Source organism: Molossus molossus, unplaced genomic scaffold (assembly GCF_014108415.1).
Source record: "Molossus molossus isolate mMolMol1 unplaced genomic scaffold, mMolMol1.p scaffold_m16_p_1, whole genome shotgun sequence".
Classification (NCBI taxonomy): domain Eukaryota; kingdom Metazoa; phylum Chordata; class Mammalia; order Chiroptera; family Molossidae; genus Molossus; species Molossus molossus.
The window spans coordinates 196040570-196063781 of record NW_023425344.1 but is presented as its reverse complement, the minus strand read 5'-3'; the positions used below and the strand labels follow the sequence as shown (position 1 = coordinate 196063781).

General features: G+C 49.1%; 1 protein-coding gene across 2 annotated transcripts in view; it reads right to left on the bottom strand.

The window, feature by feature from the left end:
- Positions 1 to 1698: 1698 nt before the first annotated feature.
- The window catches only part of LIPC (lipase C, hepatic type), a 43783-nt gene continuing 22269 nt past the window's right edge, over positions 1699 to 23212 (bottom strand). The window contains exons 6-10 of one of the 2 annotated variants that reach the window (XM_036243973.1): positions 22617 to 22862; positions 10601 to 10718; positions 8295 to 8513; positions 3095 to 3225; positions 1699 to 1794 (exon numbers count right to left, since the gene is read on the bottom strand). In XM_036243973.1, coding sequence (XP_036099866.1) covers positions 3114 to 3225; positions 8295 to 8513; positions 10601 to 10718; positions 22617 to 22862 — 695 coding nt within the window. In that variant the 3' untranslated portion in view covers positions 1699 to 1794; positions 3095 to 3113. Of the gene's footprint in view, positions 1795 to 2677; positions 3226 to 8294; positions 8514 to 10600; positions 10719 to 22616; positions 22863 to 23212 lie in introns of those variants that run through there. The other variant, XM_036243974.1, reaches the window with a different exon arrangement.

Genomic DNA, 23212 nt, shown 5'->3' with positions numbered 1-23212 from the left:
CGAGCCAGCATTTTGCATGCGCAGTGAAAAAGATGTGGCTGCATTATTCAGTTTCCCTGTTTGACTTCCTTACCGAGCTGTGCTTCAGGAAAGGGGGTGTCGATGAGCACATTTCCCAAGGAAAGCGATCCGCACCAAGAGGAGGTTCAAAGGTGCCAGTTAACCCTTTGCCACATTGGCTGCTCCTTCAGTTCTCTGCCCAAAGTGTTTTGAGCTACTGTGTCACTTCAAGTTTTCCTGTGAGAGGTGAAATAATTTCTAATTATATTTTGTGTGAAACCATATTAATATCAAAAGGCATCACATTGAAGTGGGAAATTGTTGGTTTTAACTCTACCCTTTATTTATTGCAAAATGTGACATTCCTGCCAAAAGTGAGTGCATTAAATGTATATGTACAGTTTAAAAAATGGTTATAAAAACAAACACCAGTGCAACCACCACCTAGAGTGAAGTACAATCTTACAGGCACCTGGAACTCTGGTGTGCTCTTCCTCCTTTCTAGAGTTACCTCAGTGTCACTGTTTATTGCTTTTACTTAGAGTTTACTACCTATTTCTCTATTCCTAATGATAAAGTTTAGTTTTGTTTGTATCATACTATATGTGTGTGTGTGTCTGTGAAAATGCACAATCCCATTTTGTACCCTGAATGCCTCCTTGTCTCACTCTAGAGTTAGTCCTGTTCTTGTGTGTATAGCTGTGGCTCATCTTTTTCACTGCTGTTTAATATTCCATTAGGAAGAATATACCACCATTCACTTATGCATTGTATTAATGAATATTTGGGCTATTTCTGGTTGTGATTTCATGGATAATACCAAACCTTATATATATTATGTTTTTTCCTATATGTACAAATCTTTTCACTTAAAGGAAGCAATTGATAGTTTCTCTTTGGTGTACCTGAATTGTCAGCCTCACTACTCTTGTGCTTTGGGGTCATTATTAAGTAAAACAAGGGTGGCGTGAGCACAAGCACAATGATGCCTCTACAGTCGGTCTGATGCCTGAAGCAGCAACTAAGTGACTAACCGGTAGGGAGCATATACAGATGGAGACACTGGACAAAGGGATGATTCATATCCCAAACGGGATGGAGCGGGACAGTGCAAGATTTCATCACACTACTCAGAACAGCTCACGATTTACATCTTGTGAGTTATTTCTGGAATTTTTCCATTTAATAGTTTTGGACTGTGGTTGACCAAGGGTAACTGAAACTGGGTTATTGAAACCAAGGACAAGGGGATGGGGGACCATGCTATTTCAGACTCATTCTGGATAGTTAATGATAAAACATGTCAATCCAGCCCTGGCCGGTTTGGCTCAGCGGTTAGAGTGTCAGCCTGTGGTCCAGAGAGACCTGGGTTTGGTTCCCGCTAAGGGCACGTACCTCGGTTGCAGTTTGTCCCCAGCGCTGGTTGGGTTGTGCGGGAGGCAGCCACTCAATGTGTCCCTTTCACGTCGATGTTTCTCTCTTTCTCTCTCTTCCTCTCTCTCCCTCCCACTCTATCTGAGCAGAAAATGGAAAAATGTTCTCAGGTGAGGATAAAAACAAAACAAAACATGCCAATCCAATGCAAACATAATTTTATTGTAAATCTAGTATTTTAGCAATAATGGGAAATATTGTTCATTTTAATATCTTTCCTTTCTAGACACACACACACACACACACACTTTACCTAAAAATGTGGTCAGCTACTTTTGCAGGCTAGAGTAGCATTCAGGACACAATGCAACATGGACCCAGCTGTTTTTCCTTGCTCTTCCCCCATATCCTTTAGTTTTCCTTTTTGTTGTTGTTGTTGTTGTTGTTCAGGTAGAGTGGGAGGGAGAGAGAGGAACAGAGAGAGAGAGAGAGAGAGAGAGAGAGAGACATTGACGTGAAAGGGACACATCGAGTGGCTGCCACCCGCACAACCAACCAGGGCTGGGGACAAACTGCAACCGAGGTACATGCCCTTAGCGGGAACCGAACCCGGGTCTCTCCGGACCGCAGGCAGAGGCTCTAACTGCTGAACCAAACCGGCCAGGTCCCATATCCTTTAGTTTTGTGGGTCTTTACAAGGGACATAAAAGTGAATCATGCACCCTGGCCAGTTTGGCTCAGCGGTTAGAGAGTTGGCCTGCAGACCAATGAGTTGCGTGTTTGATTCCGGTCAAGGGCACGTTCCTCGATTGTGGTTCGTCCCCGGCCCTGGGCAGGGTCGTGTGGGAGGCAGCCAGTCGATGTGCCCATCTCACATCGATGTTTCTCTCTTCCTCCCTTTCTCTCCCTCCCACTTTATCTGAAGATAAATAGAAAAAATATCCTCAGGTGAAGATTAAAAAAAAAAAAAAAGAATCATGCAAGATAATCTTAAATTGATTAGAGGCAGATGTCTGTTCAGGACTCCTGTTTTCACTAGCCCTGGTTTACCCGGCTCTGGGGAGGGCACGTGCACCGTGAGCTGTGTAGAGCTGAGCCTGTGCAAATGTCAGGTTCGGTGATGAAATGTGTACAGCATGCTCCTTCTCTCTGAAGCACTTGAAACACATATCCAAGGGATCACCATACCTACTGTTTCCATCACATGTTCTGTGATGAAATTTGCTGGTCAAACATCATTATTTCACTTATTGGACTGTTTGAAATTTGATACCTAACTTGGAATATCCCTTTTGTTGCAAGCAGTGGTAAAAGAGAAAAATCAGGGCTAGTGATTAATTTCACTTTATTGAAGCACCAGTTATGTAATAAAGAGGTGCCCTTCCAGCGTGGCTCACAAACCGATCCGAATAAACTAGCAAAGAATTTTGGGAAATTTGCCTTCATTGGAAAATACATTTTAAATTAGAACAACAGATCTAAAATGGCACTTATATTTGTGCTTATTTGCATATATTACCATTTAAGATGAAATTGGGAAATATTTGGTTACACTAATATTTGAATAGAGTTACATAATATAGTTATTGAAAGCTTAGTTTATAATAGTGAAATGTACCCCCCCCCCCATGTCTAAACTTTATGCAAGGTTCCTTTATATAACTGGTTTCCAAATAAGGAAAGGAATTGCAGATAAGGAATGAGATCATTTATTCTTTACACTGGGTCTTCATGAAAACTCATCTGTTCTTTTGCTTCATTTTTTTAGCGTTTATATCACATCTCACAAAGTTTTTCTCCTGGGTTGGGTGAAGTTGTAGGTCATCCAAGTTTTCTGAGCAAAATGTCATTCTGAATAGAAAACATAAAGCAAACACAGCATTAAGTTTTAGATGGAGCTTATTGAAATATTTCATCCTTTGTCAAATATTCAATTGATATAACACACGCTATGTTTTTTTCTTTTTAAATTAGATTCTTATGTTTGCAAATATTTTCTTAACTCCAGAGAAAAGCACAACCGAAGTCGGTGAAAGCAGCCAGTGTAAGGCTTCTGGAGCTCTAGTCGGGGTGACTCCAGTTGTAAGGAACAGAAAGTCCCCCTTTGTCCTCCCTGTACCTGCTCATCACAGATTTGAGGGTAGCTGCTGTTCCTTTCACTACCTCGTCCTGACTCCTGGCAAACATTCGCAACTTCTACTCCTGTTCACTCAGACAGGTTCACTCCAGCCTTCCTTCAGGGCGCCCTCCCGTTTGTCACTGCTGGTCTTACAGGTCCCTGGGCATGAGGCCAGTGACACCAGCCTCTGCCTGGCTCAGTCGTGTAGGCCCTGCCCTGTCCTCTCTCTGGTGCAGACCTTGTCCAGCCGAAGGGGACGTCACAATTGTTTGGGCCTCTCTTGGAGACCAGCAGCTAGACCGCTTTGACCAGTAGCTTGGCCTGTGGAGCTACTTTGTTTTACTAGCTTCAACTGCACCTATTAGAAAAAAATTAGCAGTAGTCAGACAAAAACGGCACGGTATCACTTACATGTGAAATCTAAAAAGAGTTGGACTCATAGAGAAAGCATAGAAAAGTGGTTGCCAGGAGCGGGGGGAGGGGAATAGGGAGCAGTTGGTAAAAGGGTCTAAACTTTCAGCTACAGAATAAGGTCTGACGCTCTAATGTAAAACATGATGACTATAGTTGGTCACACTGTACGTTATAAATGAAATTTGCTAACAGAATACATGTAAATGTCCTCAAAACAAAATAATGATAAATATGTGAGGTGATGAATGTGTTAACTTCGGGTGGAATCCACAGTGTATTTGTACAGGGTGGGGCCAAGGTGGGTTTACAGCTGTAACTAATAACTGATACAGTAATTAGTAAATAGTAATGTAAGAATAAACTCTGTTTTGTGTACTCACCACTGTAAATCTACTTGGCACAAATCACAGTGAGGTACACTTTAAATATCTTACAGTTTTGTTTGCTAGGGTTAAAGCCGAAATAAAAGTGTCATGAGTAATCTATAAATGCATTCTTGAAAAAGCAAATAATAGAGAATAAAGTCAAATATTAAAGATCCTCTCCGTGCCCTGGCTGGTTTGGCTCAGCGGTTAGAGCGTCGGCCTGCGGTCCAGAGACCCCGGTTCAGTTCCCGCGAAGGGCACGTACCTCGGTTGCAGTTTGTCCCTGGTCCTGGATGGAGTCGTGTGGGTGGCAACTACTTGATGTGTCTCTTTCACATCGATGTTTCTCTCTCTCTCTTCCTCCCTCTCTCCCTCCTGCTCTATCTGAAGATGAATGCAAAAATGTCCTTGGTTGAGGGTAAAAAATATAAAAAGATCCTTTTCGTCCCCCTCACCAGTGTCCCTCCCTCCTCATTTCAGGGCTTGGACTCTGTCTTTCCAGTGCGTTCACACATATGTCAATGTTTATATGCAAACATAAAGGTTTTTCTGTAGGTATTTTTCTGAAAAATTTTCTTGTTACCAAATCACATACTTGGAGACGGGTCATGTTAGTGCACATAAATCTTTTCATTCTTCCCCACCTGCGGCATCGCATCCCACTGTGCACAGAGACACATTTCCTACTGATGGACACAGACTTTCCCAGTGCAAACAGTACTGCGGCAGACACTGTGCATATATACCCCTTGCAGACCGAATTAGTGTTTCTCCAGGACAGACGCCTAGAAGTGAAATGCCATGTCATGTCACAGGCTTGGCCAAATATATTCCGCATATGTGGAATTTTGATAACGTAAGCTCCCTGAGACCAAGGCCTTTGTCTCGTCTGTTCACTGCTGTGTGTCCAGTGCCCACAATAGCGCCGGGCATAAGGTCGGTGTCGCCCAATGCCAGCTGTCGAGTGGAATTCCCGCAGAAGCTCTGTCATTGTACTCTCACCCCTGGGGTAGGAGAATGCCCATCGCTCCACACCTTCTCCAACTCTGGATGTGATCTGTCTTTTAATTCCTGCCAAACTGATGGCTGACCAGAGATAAATTCACTGATTTTTGTTTTGAATTATATGATGACTGTGGAAATTGAACATCTCATTACAGTTAGCCAATTGCTTTTGATGTCCTTCTGTAGGGCTAACCTTCTCTGCCCTTTCTCCTCAGCCCAGAACAGACCCTCTGGTCTGACTTCGTGCCTTGGGAGGGAAGAATCTCCCGTGGAGTCACAGAGCAAGCGCCGGACCAACCCCGCCCCGGTAGTCAGCAGAGGGATTAAGAGTGTGAGGCTAAGAGTCTGCGTCCTGGCTCTGGGATTTTGGTTTGTAGAAGGTAATTAAAAATTAGTAATTGTTATTAGTCTCAGGAGCTACATAATTCCCATTTATTGCTAAAGAGTGGAGTCTCAGAGAGGTTCGGTTATTGTCTCCATTATTCTACATGTTTATTCTGCAGAGGTGGTAAGCAGTGAAGTCAGAGTTAGAGTTCAGGACTGGCTGATGGAGCGGCCATTAGCTCCTGCTTCGTATCGCTTTGCTCCCCGCCTCTCTCTGGGAGCGCCTCCTGGCCTCCTCAAACCCGTCGCAGCACAGCCCCAGCACCACCAACCTGAACTGACGACTTTCTTCTTGAACTTCCTAGGCCATGCAGTACCAGACCCTCGCTAGTCCAGGTGTGGTCCATGGACTCACAGCATCAGCAGCACCAGGGAGCTTGTTAGAAAATCAGTCTCATGCCCCACCCCAGACCTACTGAAGCAGAGCTGCAGTTTAACACGATTCCCAGGTGATCTGTGTGGACATTTAGGCCGGAGAAGCCCAGGGTTGAAGCACATTATTAGTAAAATTAATGCATCTTGTTTTCATTTATGCGAAGAGCCACAGCTCAGACGTTTTTGTTGGTCTTCCCGAGTCATGTCTGGTACTGTGACGACACACAGAGGCGCCGAGTACTGACTTACTGATCAAAAACTACAGGTCCCATAGCCCCTCCCCTCTTTTCAGCATGCGCCTCCCACAGCCACAGGAAGGGTTTAATTCCACGTACGGTAGTGTCCAGGGCTGCACTCTTAGAGGACACCGAGGAAAGTCGGATCAGTGGGGCCAAGAGTATTGCAAGAAGGACCCGCTGGAGACAGTGCACGGGCAACAAATGGCCATGCTGGGACAAACCCGAGCCAGGTCTGGGCTTGCACAATTATTAGCCAAGTCCCCAAGCGGTGTGACTTCTGTGAGCCTAAGATTCCAAGTCTGCACGGTCAATGCCACCCGTTTCCGAGGGTCACTGGGGAGATTACATGAGAGCACTGCTCAGGGGCACGGAGTTCAATGCCCGCCAGGCTGTTGGAGCTCGGCAATGCCCTTCCCTTCCTTCTTCTCTTTCCTTCTTTTTTTATTTTTCATTTATTGACTTTTTAGAGAGGAAGGGGAGGGAGGGATGGGAAGAGAGAGAGAGAGAGAGAAACAGCGATTTGGTGTCCCATTAATTTATGCGTTCATTGGTTGATTCTTGTATGTGACCTGACCAAGAATTGAACCCGCAACCTTGGTGTATCAGGATGACACTCTAACCAACTGAACTACCCGGCCAGGGCCTCCTCTTTCCTTCTCGAGAGCCACAACATAAACACCAGTGGAGAAGGTAGTGTTGTCTTTCATACAACCTTTCAGGTCAAGTCACATAGAGCTCACCGTGAAGCCACTAAGCAGAGGCATTACTCTCCAGCTGAGAGTGTGTGAGTGTGTGTGTGTGTGTGTGTGTGTGTGTGTGGGGGGGGGGTGATGTGCTTAGACAGTGCTGATGTAAAGGCCAAAGAGTCAGGCAAGAACAGCTAAGCGTAGAAGAGGAGGGAAGCAGTTTAATTTTCCAAATTGATCATGTGGAGAAATCCGTTGGCAGACTGTAGAGTATGCTCTCCACAGTTGCCAGGATTGTGTGTCCCAGGAAGATAAAATCTGAGTGCAGTTGTGGGAGGGACTCAGGGGGCATAAGTCTGCTCTGGGCTCCTCCTGGCATGAAACCTGGAGAGTGAGGGAGGCATGTAGTTCAGCAGTGAGGGACCTGCTGTTTTCCATCCCTCCTGGGGACGAGCCAAGAGAGAAATGTGCTTCCGAACAAAGACAGTGGGAGAGGAGAGACAAGTGTCCCGAACGCAGGGGGAAGGGGTAGGAAAATGTCTGGGGAGCACAGAATCTCCTCTCATGGAGACTTGCAGAACTATAGACAAATACGGTTGCCATGGCAAATATGCTGGGCATCTCTTTGCTCTGCTGAGAGGGCTGAAGTAGCAGTTAGAGACTTTCTTTCCTTTTTTCCCTGTCTCCTCCCCAAGGACCGTGGGGCCGAGGGAGATGTTAAATCACACAGAGCAGCATTTCTCAAGGGTAATCCAGGGTTCCACGTCAGGATTTCTCAGTAACAGTGTGTGTCCTGGGTTCCTTCACAGACCTCAGTGAGTCAGAAGCTCTGCAGGTGGAATTATGCATATTTAATACACTCTCCAGTGATCCTCTGGCACTGTAGGGTTTGAAAAGCGCCACTACGGAGTAAGATTTTGCAATTGTGATCTGTCAAAAGCATTCCTCTGAGTAAGCAACAAAAAAGAAATGTCGAATCTGGGTGCTTGCCGCTCAAAGTGTGACACTTGGACCAGCAGCGCTGACATCACCCGGTGATGCGTCCACATGCTGGGATTTGGGAAGTGCTGGGTTAGTGAGGTGGTTCTCAAACTCCGCAGGCAGGCGACTTGAACACAGACTGGGACTCAGAGGACCCAGACACAGATCCTGGTCCTTCCACCTATGGCTGAGTGAACCTGGGGTGGGCATTTCACCTTTCTGAGGGTCCGTCCTCCATTATTAGTACATAATAATGCCCACTTTATAAGATCAATGCAAGTATTACCTTATAAAAGTGCTGGCACTTGTAGATGCTTAATAGATGTTAGGAGGAGGTCGAATCAGCACTCACCTTTGCTGGGTTTCTCCTGCTTTGACTTTGATGCTCTTTAGAACAAGGCCCGAGTAGAGGGGCCCGCTGCCCCATGGAATGATGGTCTGGACCGTGTTCCAGACATTGGCCCATACTGCGCTGTTTTCCCACTTGAATTTGATTGAGACCAGCTCGCCAATATCCGAATCCAATGTGATAAGAAAGGAATAGGTTTTATTATTGGTAATTCCTTCGCCCCTTGAAGATACAAAGAAAACCAGACACAGTCAGTTTCTTTGTAACAGCAAAGTGATGCTTAGATACATTCAGGATGTGTTAGGCTTGCCTGTGTGACTTGAGACGGCCGTTTCTGCTACATTTCTCAAACGTGTTGGACAGATTATTCTTCGAGATAAGCAATAGATACACCAGGATACAAAAGGGGTTTCTAGACCAGTAACATTGAAAAAACCGTACTGTTTTCTGTGGTAGCCTATTATAAAGGCTCTGAGAGTTCCATAATAAAAAAAAAAATCTAGTTAACTTTGGTTAGCGCAGGCTTCCTAGTTTTTATGTGAACAAATTGGGAAAACTGCCCATGAGACAGTGGGCTTTGGCGACGGCCTCTGCGTGCTCCGCTCTCTGCAGGGTGGATGAGCAGAGCAGAGCTCACCACGGCCTCCTCTCCCCCAAGGCTTGTCTCTCCCCATACAAACAGAAGCTTCTTTTAAACAACAGAGCATAACAGTAATAGGAAACCATGTATTAAAAGGATGCACTGATTTAGAGCCAGATTTCAGGGCACAGTCATCGGTATCCTCATTATCAGTTGACTCACTAATCTCCAAGACATTAAAAATGTCCCAACAGTGAGAGCACCTGGACACCCTTCGCACTCTTAGAACAATCCCCCAGGGAGAGGTCTGGGACAGGGCGTGGGTAACATTAGATTTAGGGTGAGACAGACGGATAGAGAGTTTCTTTGATTGGCTCATTATAATTTCCTGCAGAATGCTGTGGGGAATCACTGGGGCGTCCTGAGGGTCCTCCCTGCCTCTAGAGCAGAGCACCAGCAAGTACTTCCCGACCCACTGAAGCAGTGTGAGGGTCAGACACCAAAGCCTGGGGGCAAATTTTGAAAGCTGAGCCGTCCCTGGAGTGAGTGAAAGGTTAGTGTCACTTCTAAGAAGAGCACACACTGAGAGCAGAGATGCGGAGAAAGAGCAGCTATTGGGCCTTTTCTAGCCAGGGAGCCTCCGAGGGAGGCGCGAGGCCACTGCGTGTGCTGGGAGCAGGTGTGTAACAGGACGAAGGACAGATGGGAAGGGCTGGCATGCAGGCGGGCTGGGATGGGAAGTTGGTGCCAAGTTGAATGATACCAGTTTTATTTCTGGGCTACTTTTCAGAAATCACTGGAAAGGCACTCAGGGCCTTCCTGTGGACACCTGCTCTGGCCTCACCCCTCCTCCCTGCTCGTATCTACCTCCTGCACTGCGCTCAGCCCACACGGCAGTGGGCCCGCCCCCTCCACAGGCAACACCAGGCAGTGGGCCCGCCCCCTCCACAGGCAACACCAGGCAGTGGGCCCGCCCCCTCCGCAGGCAACACCAGGCAGTGGGCCCGCCCCCTCCACAGGCAACACCAGGCAGTGAACCCGCCCCTCCACAGGCAACACCAGGCAGTGGACCCGCCCCCTCCACAGGCAACACCAGGCAGTGAGCCCGCCCCCTCCACAGGCAACACCAGGCAGTGGGCCCGCCCCTCCACAGGCAACACCAGGCAGTGGACCCGCCCCCTCCACAGGCAACACCAGGCAGTGAGCCCGCCCCCTCCACAGGCAACACCAGGCAGTGGGCCCGCCCCCTCCACAGGCAACACCAGGCAGTGGGCCCGCCCCCTCCGCAGGCAACACCAGGCAGTGGACCCGCCCCCTCCGCAGGCAACACCAGGCAGTGGACCCGCCCCTCCGCAGGCAACACCAGGCAGTGGGCCCGCCCCCTCCGCAGGCAACACCAGGCAGTGGGCCCGCCCCCTCCGCAGGCAACACCAGGCAGTGGACCCGCCCCCTCCGCAGGCAACACCAGGCAGTGGGCCCGCCCCCTCCGCAGGCAACACCAGGCAGTGGGCCCGCCCCCTCCGCAGGCAACACCAGCGTAAAGCAATTGGTGGGACTGGGTGAGGCCAGGGAGGGATGATGAGGCGTTGGTTTGGGTGGATGTCTCATCTGCTAGGATGTTTGGGGCAATGATCATGGGCTGAGAAGAGCGGGTTGAAAAGTTTCGAGTCCATCCAGTCCCGGTGAGAAAACAGCCTGTCACCATAGAGAGGTTGCTCCTCATACTCACAGGGTGACGGGGATCTTCTGCATCTCCTCTTCCGTTCCCAGGAGCGACATGGTAAACGTGGGCTCCACCGGCTTCTCAATTTGGTTGAGGAACTGGATCTTGAACTGATAATGATACACTGGGAGCAGGGAGGGGATAGGAGGGAGAGAGAAAGAGAATTTAATCAGACAAATTTAAAATTAAAAGTCTCATGTTTAAAAAATTTTTAAATGCAGAGGGAAAAGCCTGAATGGATAGATAATCCAGTTACAGCCCCCACCCCCCGGGTGGTGGAATTGTGAATGCTTTTTATTTTCTTCTTTTTCTTTCTCTGTATTTTCTAAATGTCTATAGAGGACATATATTATGTCTGCAAAATAATAATAATTATTATCCAACAAAAGAAGGTAGAACAGGAGTACAGCATGGCCACGTTTCTGAATGCAATTCTGTTGGATATCCCAGGTGCGTGGTAGGGGTCCCCTTTCATAGATCAAAGGGTTTGTGCCCTTTAAGCCCTGCAAAGGGCGAGAGAACACACGGACATTTTTACTTTAGCCTCTGTTTGATGGGCAGTGTTGGGTGAGGCAGAACTCTGGCTAAGACATATGCCCCAATGACCACAGCTCTATATTCTGGGGCAGTTCCTGGGAATTAGCCCTGGGGGAGGGGGGTTCAATGAGCACATTTTCCAATGGAAATAAGATAACTCGAGTTCTAGTACTTGGGCCTAAAAGTGCTCTTTTTTTTTTTTTATCCTTACCCAAGGACAATTTTGCATTTATCCTCAGATAGAGCGAGAGGGAGAGAGGGGGGAAGAGAGAGAGAAACATTGATGTGAGAGAGACACATCGACTGGTTGCCACCCTCACGACACCAACAGGGGCTGGGGACAAACTGCAACCGAAGAACATGCCCTTAGCGGGAACCGAACCCGGGACTCTCTGGCCCGCAGGCCAACGCTCTAACCGCTGAACCAAACCAGCCAGGGCAAAAGTTCTCTATCTTATCAAATGTCCAGAATATACTTCTACTGGGTTGTTTGGAAGAGGAAATTTTATTTTATTCTTCTTTGCCTAAATACAGTCTATATTTCACCAATAAAAAACAAACAAATTGCTTACTAGTAGGCAGGTATTGTTAAATATTTCCCATTGCATCATCTCATTAACTTGTCATAACAACTCTGTGAGGTAGGTAGTGTAATTATCATCTTTATTTTATAAATCAGAAAACTAGGGCTCAGAGAGGTGAAGTGACTAGCTCAAGGTCACACAGCAGCATCTGTGCTCTTAGCCTGGACCTATTGCAAGGTTTCTAAGATGGCCTTGGCTTTGCCTGCAATGTCATACCAACCAGCTGTGGGCTGTTTTCAAAATTCCTCTCCCTCATTCCAAATTGGCTGATGGCTGCTCAGACTTCTTTTTCTTGCTGTGTCCATATTTTCTAAGTACCTGTAGTGTTTTAGCTCCAAGATTGCAAACAGGTTTAATATGGCATGTTAATTGAAAGGCTGCCTAGAGCCCTATGTTGAAATGGGTTCTGAGACCATGCCCAGGCTCTTGGGAAGACTAGTGTCTGTCTTGAGCAAAGGATAGGGGATTTATGGCATGCTTGCTGCATACTTGCCTTTCCGAGTCTAAACAACAACTAATCCACTAGTCCTGATACAGTGCCTTGCACACAGTCGGTGCTTACTAAACATTTGTGGGATGAATGACCAAGTTTGCTTGGGAGTATTAGGATATGAATTAACATTTAGCAAGATGGAAAATCACTTCTGAGAATTCAAGGCTTGAGTTTCAAGCTTTTTTATATGAGAATTCTTACTGGGTAGCATACATCCTAGAACTAAACACTTGGTCATCCATATCATGTACCCTGCATGTGGAAATCTATCCCCTCATGAATCATTCTACTAACTCGTAAATGGTGCATTTCTACTGGAGGTTGGTAGCTACACACAAACCTAGCAGCTGTGGCGAATGGAGTGTTGCCAACGGCCCAGCTGCAGGGTGTGCCTGGATTGCTGGGTTTCTGGGTTATTTACACAAACCTACCCTTTAGCATAAACCAATCTTCCCATTTGGGTTTTGTGGTGGATTTACTCCAACGACCTGTACATAATAGATCCTTAAATCCTCCAGCCCAGAATAAAGTAGTTTGATACTCTCAGAACTATGAGACGGTGGATGAGAAATAAGATAAGTGCTGTGGGTCAAGTCCCAGAAGGGTCTATGAACCTTTGGGTGGCAGCAATGAAGACAAGGGCTTTGGCCTATCATCCCAGAAGCCTCTGGAGAGGTCTTACACTATTTAAGGACTGTCTAGGGATCTCTGTCACAAGAAACAGTGTTACAAGTTGAACTAAGGCCAAAGGAAAGGTCGTCCCAAAGACACAGGCCATAGGCATGGGCGGGGGAGGTGGGTATGATGTGGACAGGATGAGGTGGGAGGGCCGAACGGGGGGTGATCTCCTAATCAGGAGGCAGGGCATCTTCCAGAGGAGCCAAGAAACACTACTAACAACCAATTTTAACCTTGTTTAATATGTATTAATTGGAAGTCTACTGGGGTTCAGCCCAGTGCTAAAAGCTGTCAGAGATAAAGTAAGGGTGTAGCTGGCAGTATGCATGATGATAATGTTGGCTAGTGTTTATTTTAACTGTGCCAAATATTTTGCATTTATTATCTCTTTTAATCCTTACATCATGATCTGTTAGAGTGGAGGTAACAGAAGCATAGAGAGGTTAAGTGACTTTTCCAGGACCACACAGGCATAGCTGGGATGTAAGTACAGGCCATCTGGCTCCAGAAATTAAACCTGAGACCAATAGCTTTCTATACCCCAGGGGAAAAGCTGAAGCGTGGAAAGAAGATTTAAGTTAAAACATGTCTTAACAGAATTATTTAATTACAAATAAATCAGAAACACTGTAAATATTCACGAATAGAGGAATGACTATGGACTGTTAATGACCATTGTGATAACTCTCAGGTAGCTCTTTGCTAGGTCCCAGACACTGAGCCAATGGTTTCCCATAAGTAAATACTTCGTTTTGCTTTGCAACAACTTTGTAAGATGCCTGCTTCCTTCTCCCTCCCGCGTCACTGGACCAATGAAGAAGCGGAAGGTAAGCGACGTGTCTGTTGTCGTGCGGTGACGACCCGGTGAGCTGCAGTTAGACGCTGGTCTGCTGATTCTGAGCTCAGATTCCCAGCCATGTGATTTACTCCTATAAGTTCATTAAGAGATCCTTTCGGAATGATTTCAATACTTATGAAAGAAGTGGGGGGAAAACTCCAAACAATAACCAGGCTATTAAACCGTCTGCGTCCTGTGAGGCTGACGAAGACAATGCACAGGGGAGGCAGTCAGAGCTGAGGAGTCTGTCTCAGAGGCCAGAGAGCTCCTCTTCATTCTCGTCTCTGCTTTCCTACACGTCCCGCATTGTCACAATAAGCGTGCATTTTATTAGCATCTCACTGGAAGAAAAAAGTTTTAAAAAATACCAAGAAAGCTTCTGGCTGGTTGGCTCAGCAGGACCGAAGGGCTGAGGGTTCGATTCCAGTCAAGGACACATACCTGGTGGCAGGTTCGATCCCTGGCCCCGGTTGGGGCATGACCTCTCTCCCCCTCCCTCCCTTCTACTCTCTCTAAAAATCAATGGAAAAATATTCTCGGGGAAGGATTAACAACAACAACAACAACAGAAAGTATTAAGAAAACGAGAAGCAGAACTGTGGTCCTGGCCTGAGGGGTTTGCAGCTGGGAAGGCTTCTGTGCCTCTTTTCACCCTCTGCCTGATGGGCACCGGTGCCCATTCTACCTCCCGAGGGCATTCTTGCTCATAGTGATGCAGCATGTCCCCAGGTCACAGCACGCACCAGGCGCCTAAGGACTGCTTAGGGCTCTTTGTGTGAAAACAAGGCAGGACACACGCTGCAATGAAGGCCCTACGTGTAAATAGGACCAATGAGGAAATAGTTCCCATTTGTTGAGATCGAACTATGCATCAGGCCACATACTAAATGTGTTACACACATTATTTCTGTCCTCATAACAAGACTAAATAAGGACAACGTGCTGCTTAGATGGCGTTTTCTACATCTACTCTTGCTGTCTGCATCCACTTTCTGCCCGGCTCTGGACTCCAGGATGTGAGCCCATGGCCTGCATGGCCTGGGTCGCCTTGCAGGACGCCTTGTGGTCGAAACTGACCTCCGGGGAGGCACCAGCAGGAGATCAGAGCGAGGCTCCTTCCTGCCCTGGAGCCTGACAACACAGTAACTGCACCCCACTCCTCCACAGCGCCCTTTCCTGGGCTATTCCCTCCCCTCACTCTTTCTGGCCTGTTGTCAGATCCGGGGTGCATTGACACCCTGTGCTCATTTCTTTAAAACTGTCTGCCAAGGGTAAGGAGTCCTGCCTGCTCTCTTTTGCTGACCCAGGCCAGTGGAGTCCTGTTTTCTGCTGAAACCTAGACAGATAGGGTGTCAACCATCCTGGTGCATTACAGATAAGGAGGCAGAGACTTGGAGACCTGTCCAAGGTCACCCAGATACTTAGAAGTGGAGGAGAATTTGAACCCAGTTGCCTGTGTGATTCCAAAAGACCCTCCCCACTGTCTCCTGGGGCTCCGGTTCTACAAGCTGAATCTACCCTTTGAACACAAAAGGCAGACCCTCAGCCCCCGAAGAAAATCTGTGGTCAAAACCTGCTCGACAAAGGCACCAAGACCAAGTGCCTGCCGCTCCCACCCCTGGACATCCATCCTGGGCTATCACTGCTGTGGGATCCTCCCACCCGTCCCTCGAATGTTCTCCCTGAGTGGGGATGCACGTTTCCTGTCTGTGTGCTGGAGATGGGTTTTTGTCTTCCTTTGTTCTTAAATTGCCAGTAGGAGGAGATTGATTTCCATGTCTTAGATGCCATGGTTCCCCGATTCTGGGGAGGGTGCTTGTGTAAAACCCAGGTCCGCTTATGATTGCAAAGGACCCTTCAGCTCTCATATCCTATGAAGGAGAATCATCTGTCTCTCCTCCTCACCCCTCTGCAGAAAGTCAGAACCTCCAGAGGTGTGAGCTGAAACAGGCCTGAGTGAGCTCACAGAAAAGGTGTGGACAGTGGAGGAGGGACAGAGATGAGGGAACGAGGGCCCTGGTGTCCCCGGGAGCCCGGCTGGGGCTCCCAGCACGTGGACAGACAGGGAGGCCCATGGCCGCCTACCCCAGGAAAGCCTCTTTTTTTGGAGAAGTCTTGAAATTAACATTTTTAACAATAAAAGGGACTTATATTATTCTTTATTCTTATTTTGAATTCTTCTATGTGTTTTTCTTGGGAAAAAAGAAAAGACAATTTGCCTAGCATCCCCCTGTCCCCCTTCTAGGACAATGATGCTGTTACAAACATTAAGAAAAAAAGTGTAATTTTGCTCACTTTACTTTATGACATGTTTCATAAGGATTTAAAAAATGATTTAGGGAAAATGCTTTTGCTCCTGTGAGTGCAAGGAGGCCAGCACTACACATTCCTCTGTTGGGGCAGGAGAAATGGTTTCAGGTCTTAAAGATGAAAAGCATGAAATTAACCCTGAATGAGTCAGCAAACGCCACCTACAGCCAGAATGTGCGGCTGCCAAAGGTTCTCCTCACCAGAGTCCTCCTGGGTTCCGACACCCTAAGAATCCTGGGTTCTAATCTGTGGGAACCACTGGTGCCACTTAAAACAGCTTACATTTATTTTCACAAGGCAGCCACTGTGAGCATTAGGCTGTGAAATTTATGAGGAGTGAACATTTTTATTCTTTTTTTTTTTGGTCTCATGGAAAAATGATTCGGAATCACTAGCTACTAGCTCTGGGAGGTATTCTGATTGTCTTTGCAAACATCAAAGAGGGCTTTTCCCTGTGGATGGCTTTTCCCTGGTGGAGATGGGAGACGAGATCTCTTGTGTTTTCTCGCAGCACCGAGGGCTTGTCCTAGATCTGAGGCGCCGCTAACCCAAGAGGGAGGCTGAAGGTCACGGGACGAAAGGCCGGCGGACGGGCTGTGCAGAAGGCCACCGCTCGAGGCGGGCAGACCGGGGGCGCTGCTGAACTCAGTGAGGCCCAAGGAGGAGGCGGAGGGGCAAGCGGGTGTGTTAGCATGTGCTTGTGAGCTTCGGCTGGTGACTGCATCTGGGCTTCACCCCCACTAGAGTGATGCCAATGGCACAGACTGGATGCTTGCCCCTTCTGCTGGGGTGGGGACAGGGGAGTGTGTGAGTGTGAGGGGTAAGGAGTGTGTGTGTGAGTGTGAGGGGTAAGGAGTGTGTGTGTGTGTGTGAGGGGTAAGGGGTGTGTGAGTGTGAGGGGTAAGGAGTGTGTGTGTGCATGTGAGGGGTAAGGGGTGTGTGAGCGTGAGGGGTAAGGAGTGTGTGAGCGTGAGGGGTAAGGAGTGTGTGTGAGTGTGAGGGGTAAGGAGTGTGTGCGTGCGTGTGAGGGGTAAGGGGTGTGTGTGTGCGTGTGAGGGGTAAGGGGTGTGTGAGCGTGAGGGGTAAGGAGTGTGTGTGTGCGTGTGAGGGGTAAGGGGTGTGTGAGTGTGAGGGGTAAGGAGTGTGTGTGAGTGTGAGGGGTAAGGATTGTGTGAGTGTGAGGGGTAAGGAGTGTGTGTGTGACTGTGAGGGGTAAGGAGTGTGTGTGTGAGTGTGAGGGGTAAGGGGTGTGTGAGTGTGAGGGGTAAGGAGTGTGTGTGTGACTGTGAGGGGTAAGGAGTGTGTGTGAGTGTGAGGGGTAAGGATTGTGTGAGTGTGAGGGGTAAGGAGTATGTGTGTGAGCGTGAGGGGTAAGGGGTGTGTGAGCGTGAGGGGTAAGGAGTGTGTGTGTGAGTGTGAGGGGTAAGGAGTGTGTGTGTGAGTGTGAGGGGTAAGGAGTGTGTGTGAGTGTGAGGGGTAAGGATTGTGTGAGTGTGAGGGGTAAGGAGTATGTGTGTGAGCTTGAGGGGTAAGGGGTGTGTGAGCGTGAGGGGTAAGGAGTGTGTGTGTGAGTGTGAGGGGTAAGGAGTGTGTGTGAGTGTGAGGGGTAAGGATTGTGTGAGTGTGAGGGGTAAGGAGTGTGTGTGTGAGTGTGAGGGGTAAGGGGTGTGTGAGCGTGAGGGGTAAGGAGTGTGTGTGTGACTGTGAGGGGTAAGGAGTGTGTGTGTGCGTGTGAGGGGTAAGGGGTGTGTGAGTGTGAGGGGTAAGGAGTGTGTGTGAGTGTGAGGGGTAAGGATTGTGTGAGTGTGAGGGGTAAGGAGTGTGTGTGTGACTGTGAGGGGTAAGGAGTGTGTGTGTGAGTGTGAGGGGTAAGGAGTGTGTGTGAGTGTGAGGGGTAAGGATTGTGTGAGTGTGAGGGGTAAGGAGTATGTGTGTGAGCGTGAGGGGTAAGGAGTGTGTGTGACTGTGAGGGGTAAGGAGTGTGTGTGTGAGCGTGAGGGGTAAGGAGTGTGTGTGTGCATGTGAGGGGTAAGGAGTGTGTGAGCGTGAGGGGTAAGGAGTGTGTGTGTGTGTGTGAGGGGTAAGGAGTGTGTGTGAGTGTGAAGGATAAGGATGTGTGACTATGAGGGTTAAGGAGTGTGTGTGTGTGTGAGGGGTAAGGAGTGTGTGTGACTGTGAGGGGTAAGGAGTGTTGTGCTGAGTGTGTCCTGCTGCCCATGTTGGCGCTTGGTGTGGGATGTCCTCACCCGAGGGACAGGAACCCCAGTGGAGTTCAGCTCTGCCCTCCACTCCTGGTGGTGAGCTGGGCACTGGCAGCCCCTCGGAAGCTCAAGTTCCTCCTTTAAAAGTGGGCCTTGGGCTCCCTCCGGGGTAGTTGTGGGGAGGCGAGGAGACCATGTGTAGAAGGCCTGGCTTCTAGAAGGCATTAGCCCAGCGACATCTGTTCCCTTACTGGACTGCCCAGGCACAGTTCTGAGCCCCACCATAGGGCCAGGTTCAATGAGTCACCCCATTCACACACAATCACTTCGTGGCCTACATAGGCTTGTCACTAGGTCAAGGTCACATATGTGTTGGCAGCAAAGCCCACTTCTGGACACTCCTTGTCCTAATCCCAAGTCTGCACTTTCTCTCCTCTGTGTACTGCTTTTTCTGGACCTGTCCTTGGAAATCAGGGACAACCTTCCAAAGAAGTAGCTGAGCAAAAGCCAAAGACTCACGGACTCCCCAAGTCACAGTCGCTGGTAAGGGTGCTCTTACCAGCTGGAAGCCGGCTCCCAAGGCTGGTGAGGCCGAGTGGAGAGAAAGAGGAGAGGAGAAGAGGGGAAGGGAGGGGAAGGGGGAGGGGAAGGGGAGGGGGAGGGGAGGGGGAGGACATAGGGTGGGGGTGGGAAGGCCAAGTGGAGTGAAAGGGGCAAGGGCAGTATTAGGGACCTGGGGTCAAACACTGCCATTTGCTATTCACAAATGGTGTGACTTTGGGAAGATTTAACTTCTTTGAATCTCAATTTATTTATTGGAAAATTAATCGCACTCCCCACACATCTGTCTCTGTCTGTCCCCTCTCTCTCGGTCTGCCTGTCTGGGTGGTTGTGAGGATTAAATACTGAACTCCGTGACCTGTGCAGCATCCAGCACGGTGCCTGGACTGCGCCGCACCCCGCCCCTCCCCGCCCCTCCCCTCCCCACCCCACCCCTCCCCTCCCCACCCCTCCCCTCCCCTCTACCTCATCCCACTGCTCCCAGGACTAATCAGATAAGGGTTTACCCAACACCGGTTTGTGCCCCTCTCCACTCTCTTAAAAAACTGGCTCCAAACTGCTAAAGGTTCCTCCTGGGAGAGGGAGGACGGAAGTGGGCGATAAATGGCCTCGGTTCACTTGGCGACCGCCTCCCTGTTCTCCGCAGGGCTGTCCTCGCCCAGTGTCCACCTCGTTCTTGGGCGGTTGTACAAAATAGATCCTTTGATGGTTTTGTCTAAATATCTTGGGAGCCAGAGGAATGAGGGCCAAGTTAGTCATCCTCTGTGCAACTACAGCCAGGAGGCGATTTTAATCTTGCCCAGCCAGACCCTGCACTAAGATACACAGTCCAATGAGATGTCCTTGAGAACTATGGATGTGGTTCTATGCGGCCAGGGTTGGGCAAGTCTGGTCTTCTATGAATGGAGACATATTCATCGAGTGCCAGGGGTGGCCAGTGAGGCAGGCTTGGGGGCCGAGTCAGAGATGATCAAGCCACAAAGGGCGGAGATGGGTGTGGCTGTGGTGGCTCAGATTAAAGGCTTCATCCTAGCACCAGCCAGAGAACTTTCTGCGGCGATGGAGATCTATTTCTGTGCTCTCTGATACAGCAACCATATATTTGAGCAGTTGAAAGATGGCTCGTGTGACATTGGAATTACATTTTTGATTTAATTTAAATAGCCACATGTGGTTAGCGGCTACCATACGGACGGCATAGCATTATACAAATAGCACCTCGGGGCGCGGCCGCTTCCAAATGGGTGGAGTCGCACCTGAGAGTAATTCCAGTGAACCATTCTCAGGGTGACTTGGTGTGACTGCAGGGCTCTTCCTCCCCACCGCCAGTGGTGGCTCACTGGACAGATGAAGGCAGAACTGGGGAGAATTTGGAGGGTGCTGAGGAGGGGAGGGGGCAGTGCAGGCCACAGCACATCACTGGAACCTGTCAGGTGCTGGAGGTTTAGGTTTTGACCAGTGTCAGGCAGTCCTGCCTCCGTTATCACTGGCCCCGTGGGGTCCATTCCCATCAAGATGGGTAGAGACCCAAGTGTAGTTTCCAAGAGACTCAGGGTCCGTTTTCCTGGGACAGCACTGAGCACATACTGCATGGCAGGGGTTGGTCTCCCCCAAACTCCCTGAAGTAGAGATTCAGTCTACCTTGGTTTAGTTGATGTTTGAAGAAGAAATGAGTAAGTGATCACATCAGTTCTGGTAGTTTTGAGCAATGCTTCCTAATGTGATTCTTTGGTCTCTTTCTAGAAAGGAGCTCACACCTGAGCACAGGGTGGTTGGGCAGCCTGGGGCCTTGGTAAAAGGGATGAACTCAGCCTGACTTGTGCCCACTGCTCTTTCTTCCCCTTCCTCCTTTCCTTGACACTCTTCCACCTCCCCCATCTCCAGGCCCCCAGCCGATCTCCTTGGGCTGGACCAAGCCCCTCACTTCAAACGCACAGCCCAGCCCTGAAAAGCAAAAAATGCCTTTCTTCCCAGCTGATCTCAAGAAGGAACAACCCCTCCTCTCCTGCCTCCTCAACCCCAACAAACAGACCAGGGCAGGTTCCTGGGGTAATAAAAATCACTCAACTAGTTGTTTGAGGTCTGGGTCTAAATGCTGGCTCTGCCAAGAATCCACTTTGTGATCTTGGGCAAATGATTTCCCCCATCTGGGCCTCGGTTTCCCTGCATGTGGAATTGGCAAGTTGAACAGTCTCTCGAAATGCTAACACTGCAGGATTAAAGTAGATCCAGTGGAATGTGATTATCTGAGAGGCTTAATCACTCCAGGAGGCTTTGCCATTTCAAAGAAGAGCTGGTTAATCCAAATGAGTGAGTGTCTAATTGGCTGCCTGTGGCAGGGGAGCTCCCCGAAGTAGGAGGCCTTCCAGATTCCCTCACCTGCTCCCAGAAACCACCGGCTCCTCCACCCTAAGGTAGAGGGCACCCTCTGGCCCCTCAGGTGGGGAAAGGCTGCCCTCACGCCCAGTACTCGCAGAAGCCATCAACCACCCACAGCAGATTTCTGTCTTTCCTGGGCTGGCTTGGCTCTGGGAAGGGAAATCTGGCTGGAGAGAAAAAGTTCAGATAAACAGAGGAATCCTGTGCCTAAAAAATAAGATCCCCAGCCCGGGTCGGGCGCATGTGGGAGGCATCGACCACTGATGTATGTCTCGCTCACACTGATGTTTCTCTCTCTCTCTGTCCCCCTCCACTCCCTTCCTCCCTTCCACTCTCTCTTAAAAAGTTAATGGAAAAAATATCCTTGGGTGAGGATTAACAAAAAATAAGTAAAATAAAAGTTTTGGGGCAAAGAAAGTCCCCAGGAGCCTGGTAGTAAAAAAAGAACACGGGACTGGAAGTTGGGTGAACCTGGGTGCTAGGCCTCCCTCCAGGCTGTGGGCAGGTCACTCCATCCGAGTTTTGCCTTCCTTTTAAAATGGGGTGCATATATAGTAGCCAGCATGGCTGACCTTGCTTGGCTGAAGGGGAATCAATGGCTGCATGTACTGTTTTGTTTAAAACACTGTGCAAATGCAAAGTGGTGATGCCGATGCGTCCGCCTTCGGCAGGTTTGCATGGTCATCATCAAACAGCACAACACGGGCTCCGCCCAGCGCAGGTGAGCCCGTGCCAGGAAAATAGGCTAAATCATTCAAGAACTGTTTGAAGGATTAGGCAGAAATGGTAATGGCAACAGATGTCACCTGGTTCCCTCCAGGAACATTGAGGCTTCAGTGGAGTACTTCTCTGCTGGCTTCAGCCCAAGATGTGGCCACAGCCCTTGCCCTGACCTCCTGTTCTACCCAGAGACGGGCAAGGGCCCGGTTTCTGCCTGAGGTGAGGATCTGACTGGGAAACAGTAGAAGCTGAAATTCATCTTGGAAAGCGCTTCACAGGGCCACCACGTCCTGTAAGAGCAGCTAATTCAAACTTTTGGGGAAACGAGGAGCTGCCAGTGTAGCCTGGGGCTGTTTTTTCATGGGGGTCAGGAGCAGATGGAAGCACTGGGCTCTAGCCTGGGTTTGAGATGCCTCCAGGCCCCTGTAATAATGAGACCTGGGTGGCGGAGGGAGCCGCTAAGGGGACCATGGAAATGGATGGAGAGAGGCCTACCCAAGGATCAGTCCAGAGTTAGTAAGGCTTTTCGTTTTGGGCCGCACAGTGGCCACATTCTTGGGAGAACAGAGGCGTTGTCAGTATCACTGCATGGACTCTGTGCAGTTTCAGAAACACTAAAATAGAACCTGAGGTCACTCCAGGAAAAGACTTCAGGGAACTTCTGAACCTGCAGCCCTGGCCGCCTCCCGTCCTTGCGAAGGCCCTGGGCGCCCGCACCCACCTTTGAACGGGGACTGGGCTCGTGTCACCAGGAAGAGCTTCTTGCTCTTCTTGCTCTGCTGCCCCTGGCGGATGTAGTAGCCCAGCCTGTTGCAGCGGCCCTTCTTGCAGCTCAGGCACAGGCCCTGGCTGAAGGTGTCCATGTTGTTGCACAGGTAGGCTGTGCTCTGCATGTCAGGGTGCTGCAAGGAGTCGATAAAGAGGTGCACCGACCGCTCGTGGGCGCATTTTATGGTCTGGGTGAAGGCTGGAACACAAGGCAGGAAGGGTATTATCAACCTGTAATCCAAAGTACCTTCAGCTCAAAGAATCATCTTGTTTCTCAGGGCAGAGTAGCAACACCTTAGGACAGAGGGGTGGGGCTGCTGAGGTCGACCCACAACAATGGTGCACATAACAAGTGACCGAAAACTTCAGGAAGAGGAGTCCCCTCTCATCACTCAGTGTGGAGGCCTAGTCCCAGGCACCCTGCAACCACAGCATGTTACAGTAGGTGTTTTAGAAGGAACCCCAAGTCACTAAGAAAACAGACAATTATTTAAGAAAGCAGGATGGTATAATTCCTTTTAGAAATATTTCTTCCTCAGATGGCTGAAT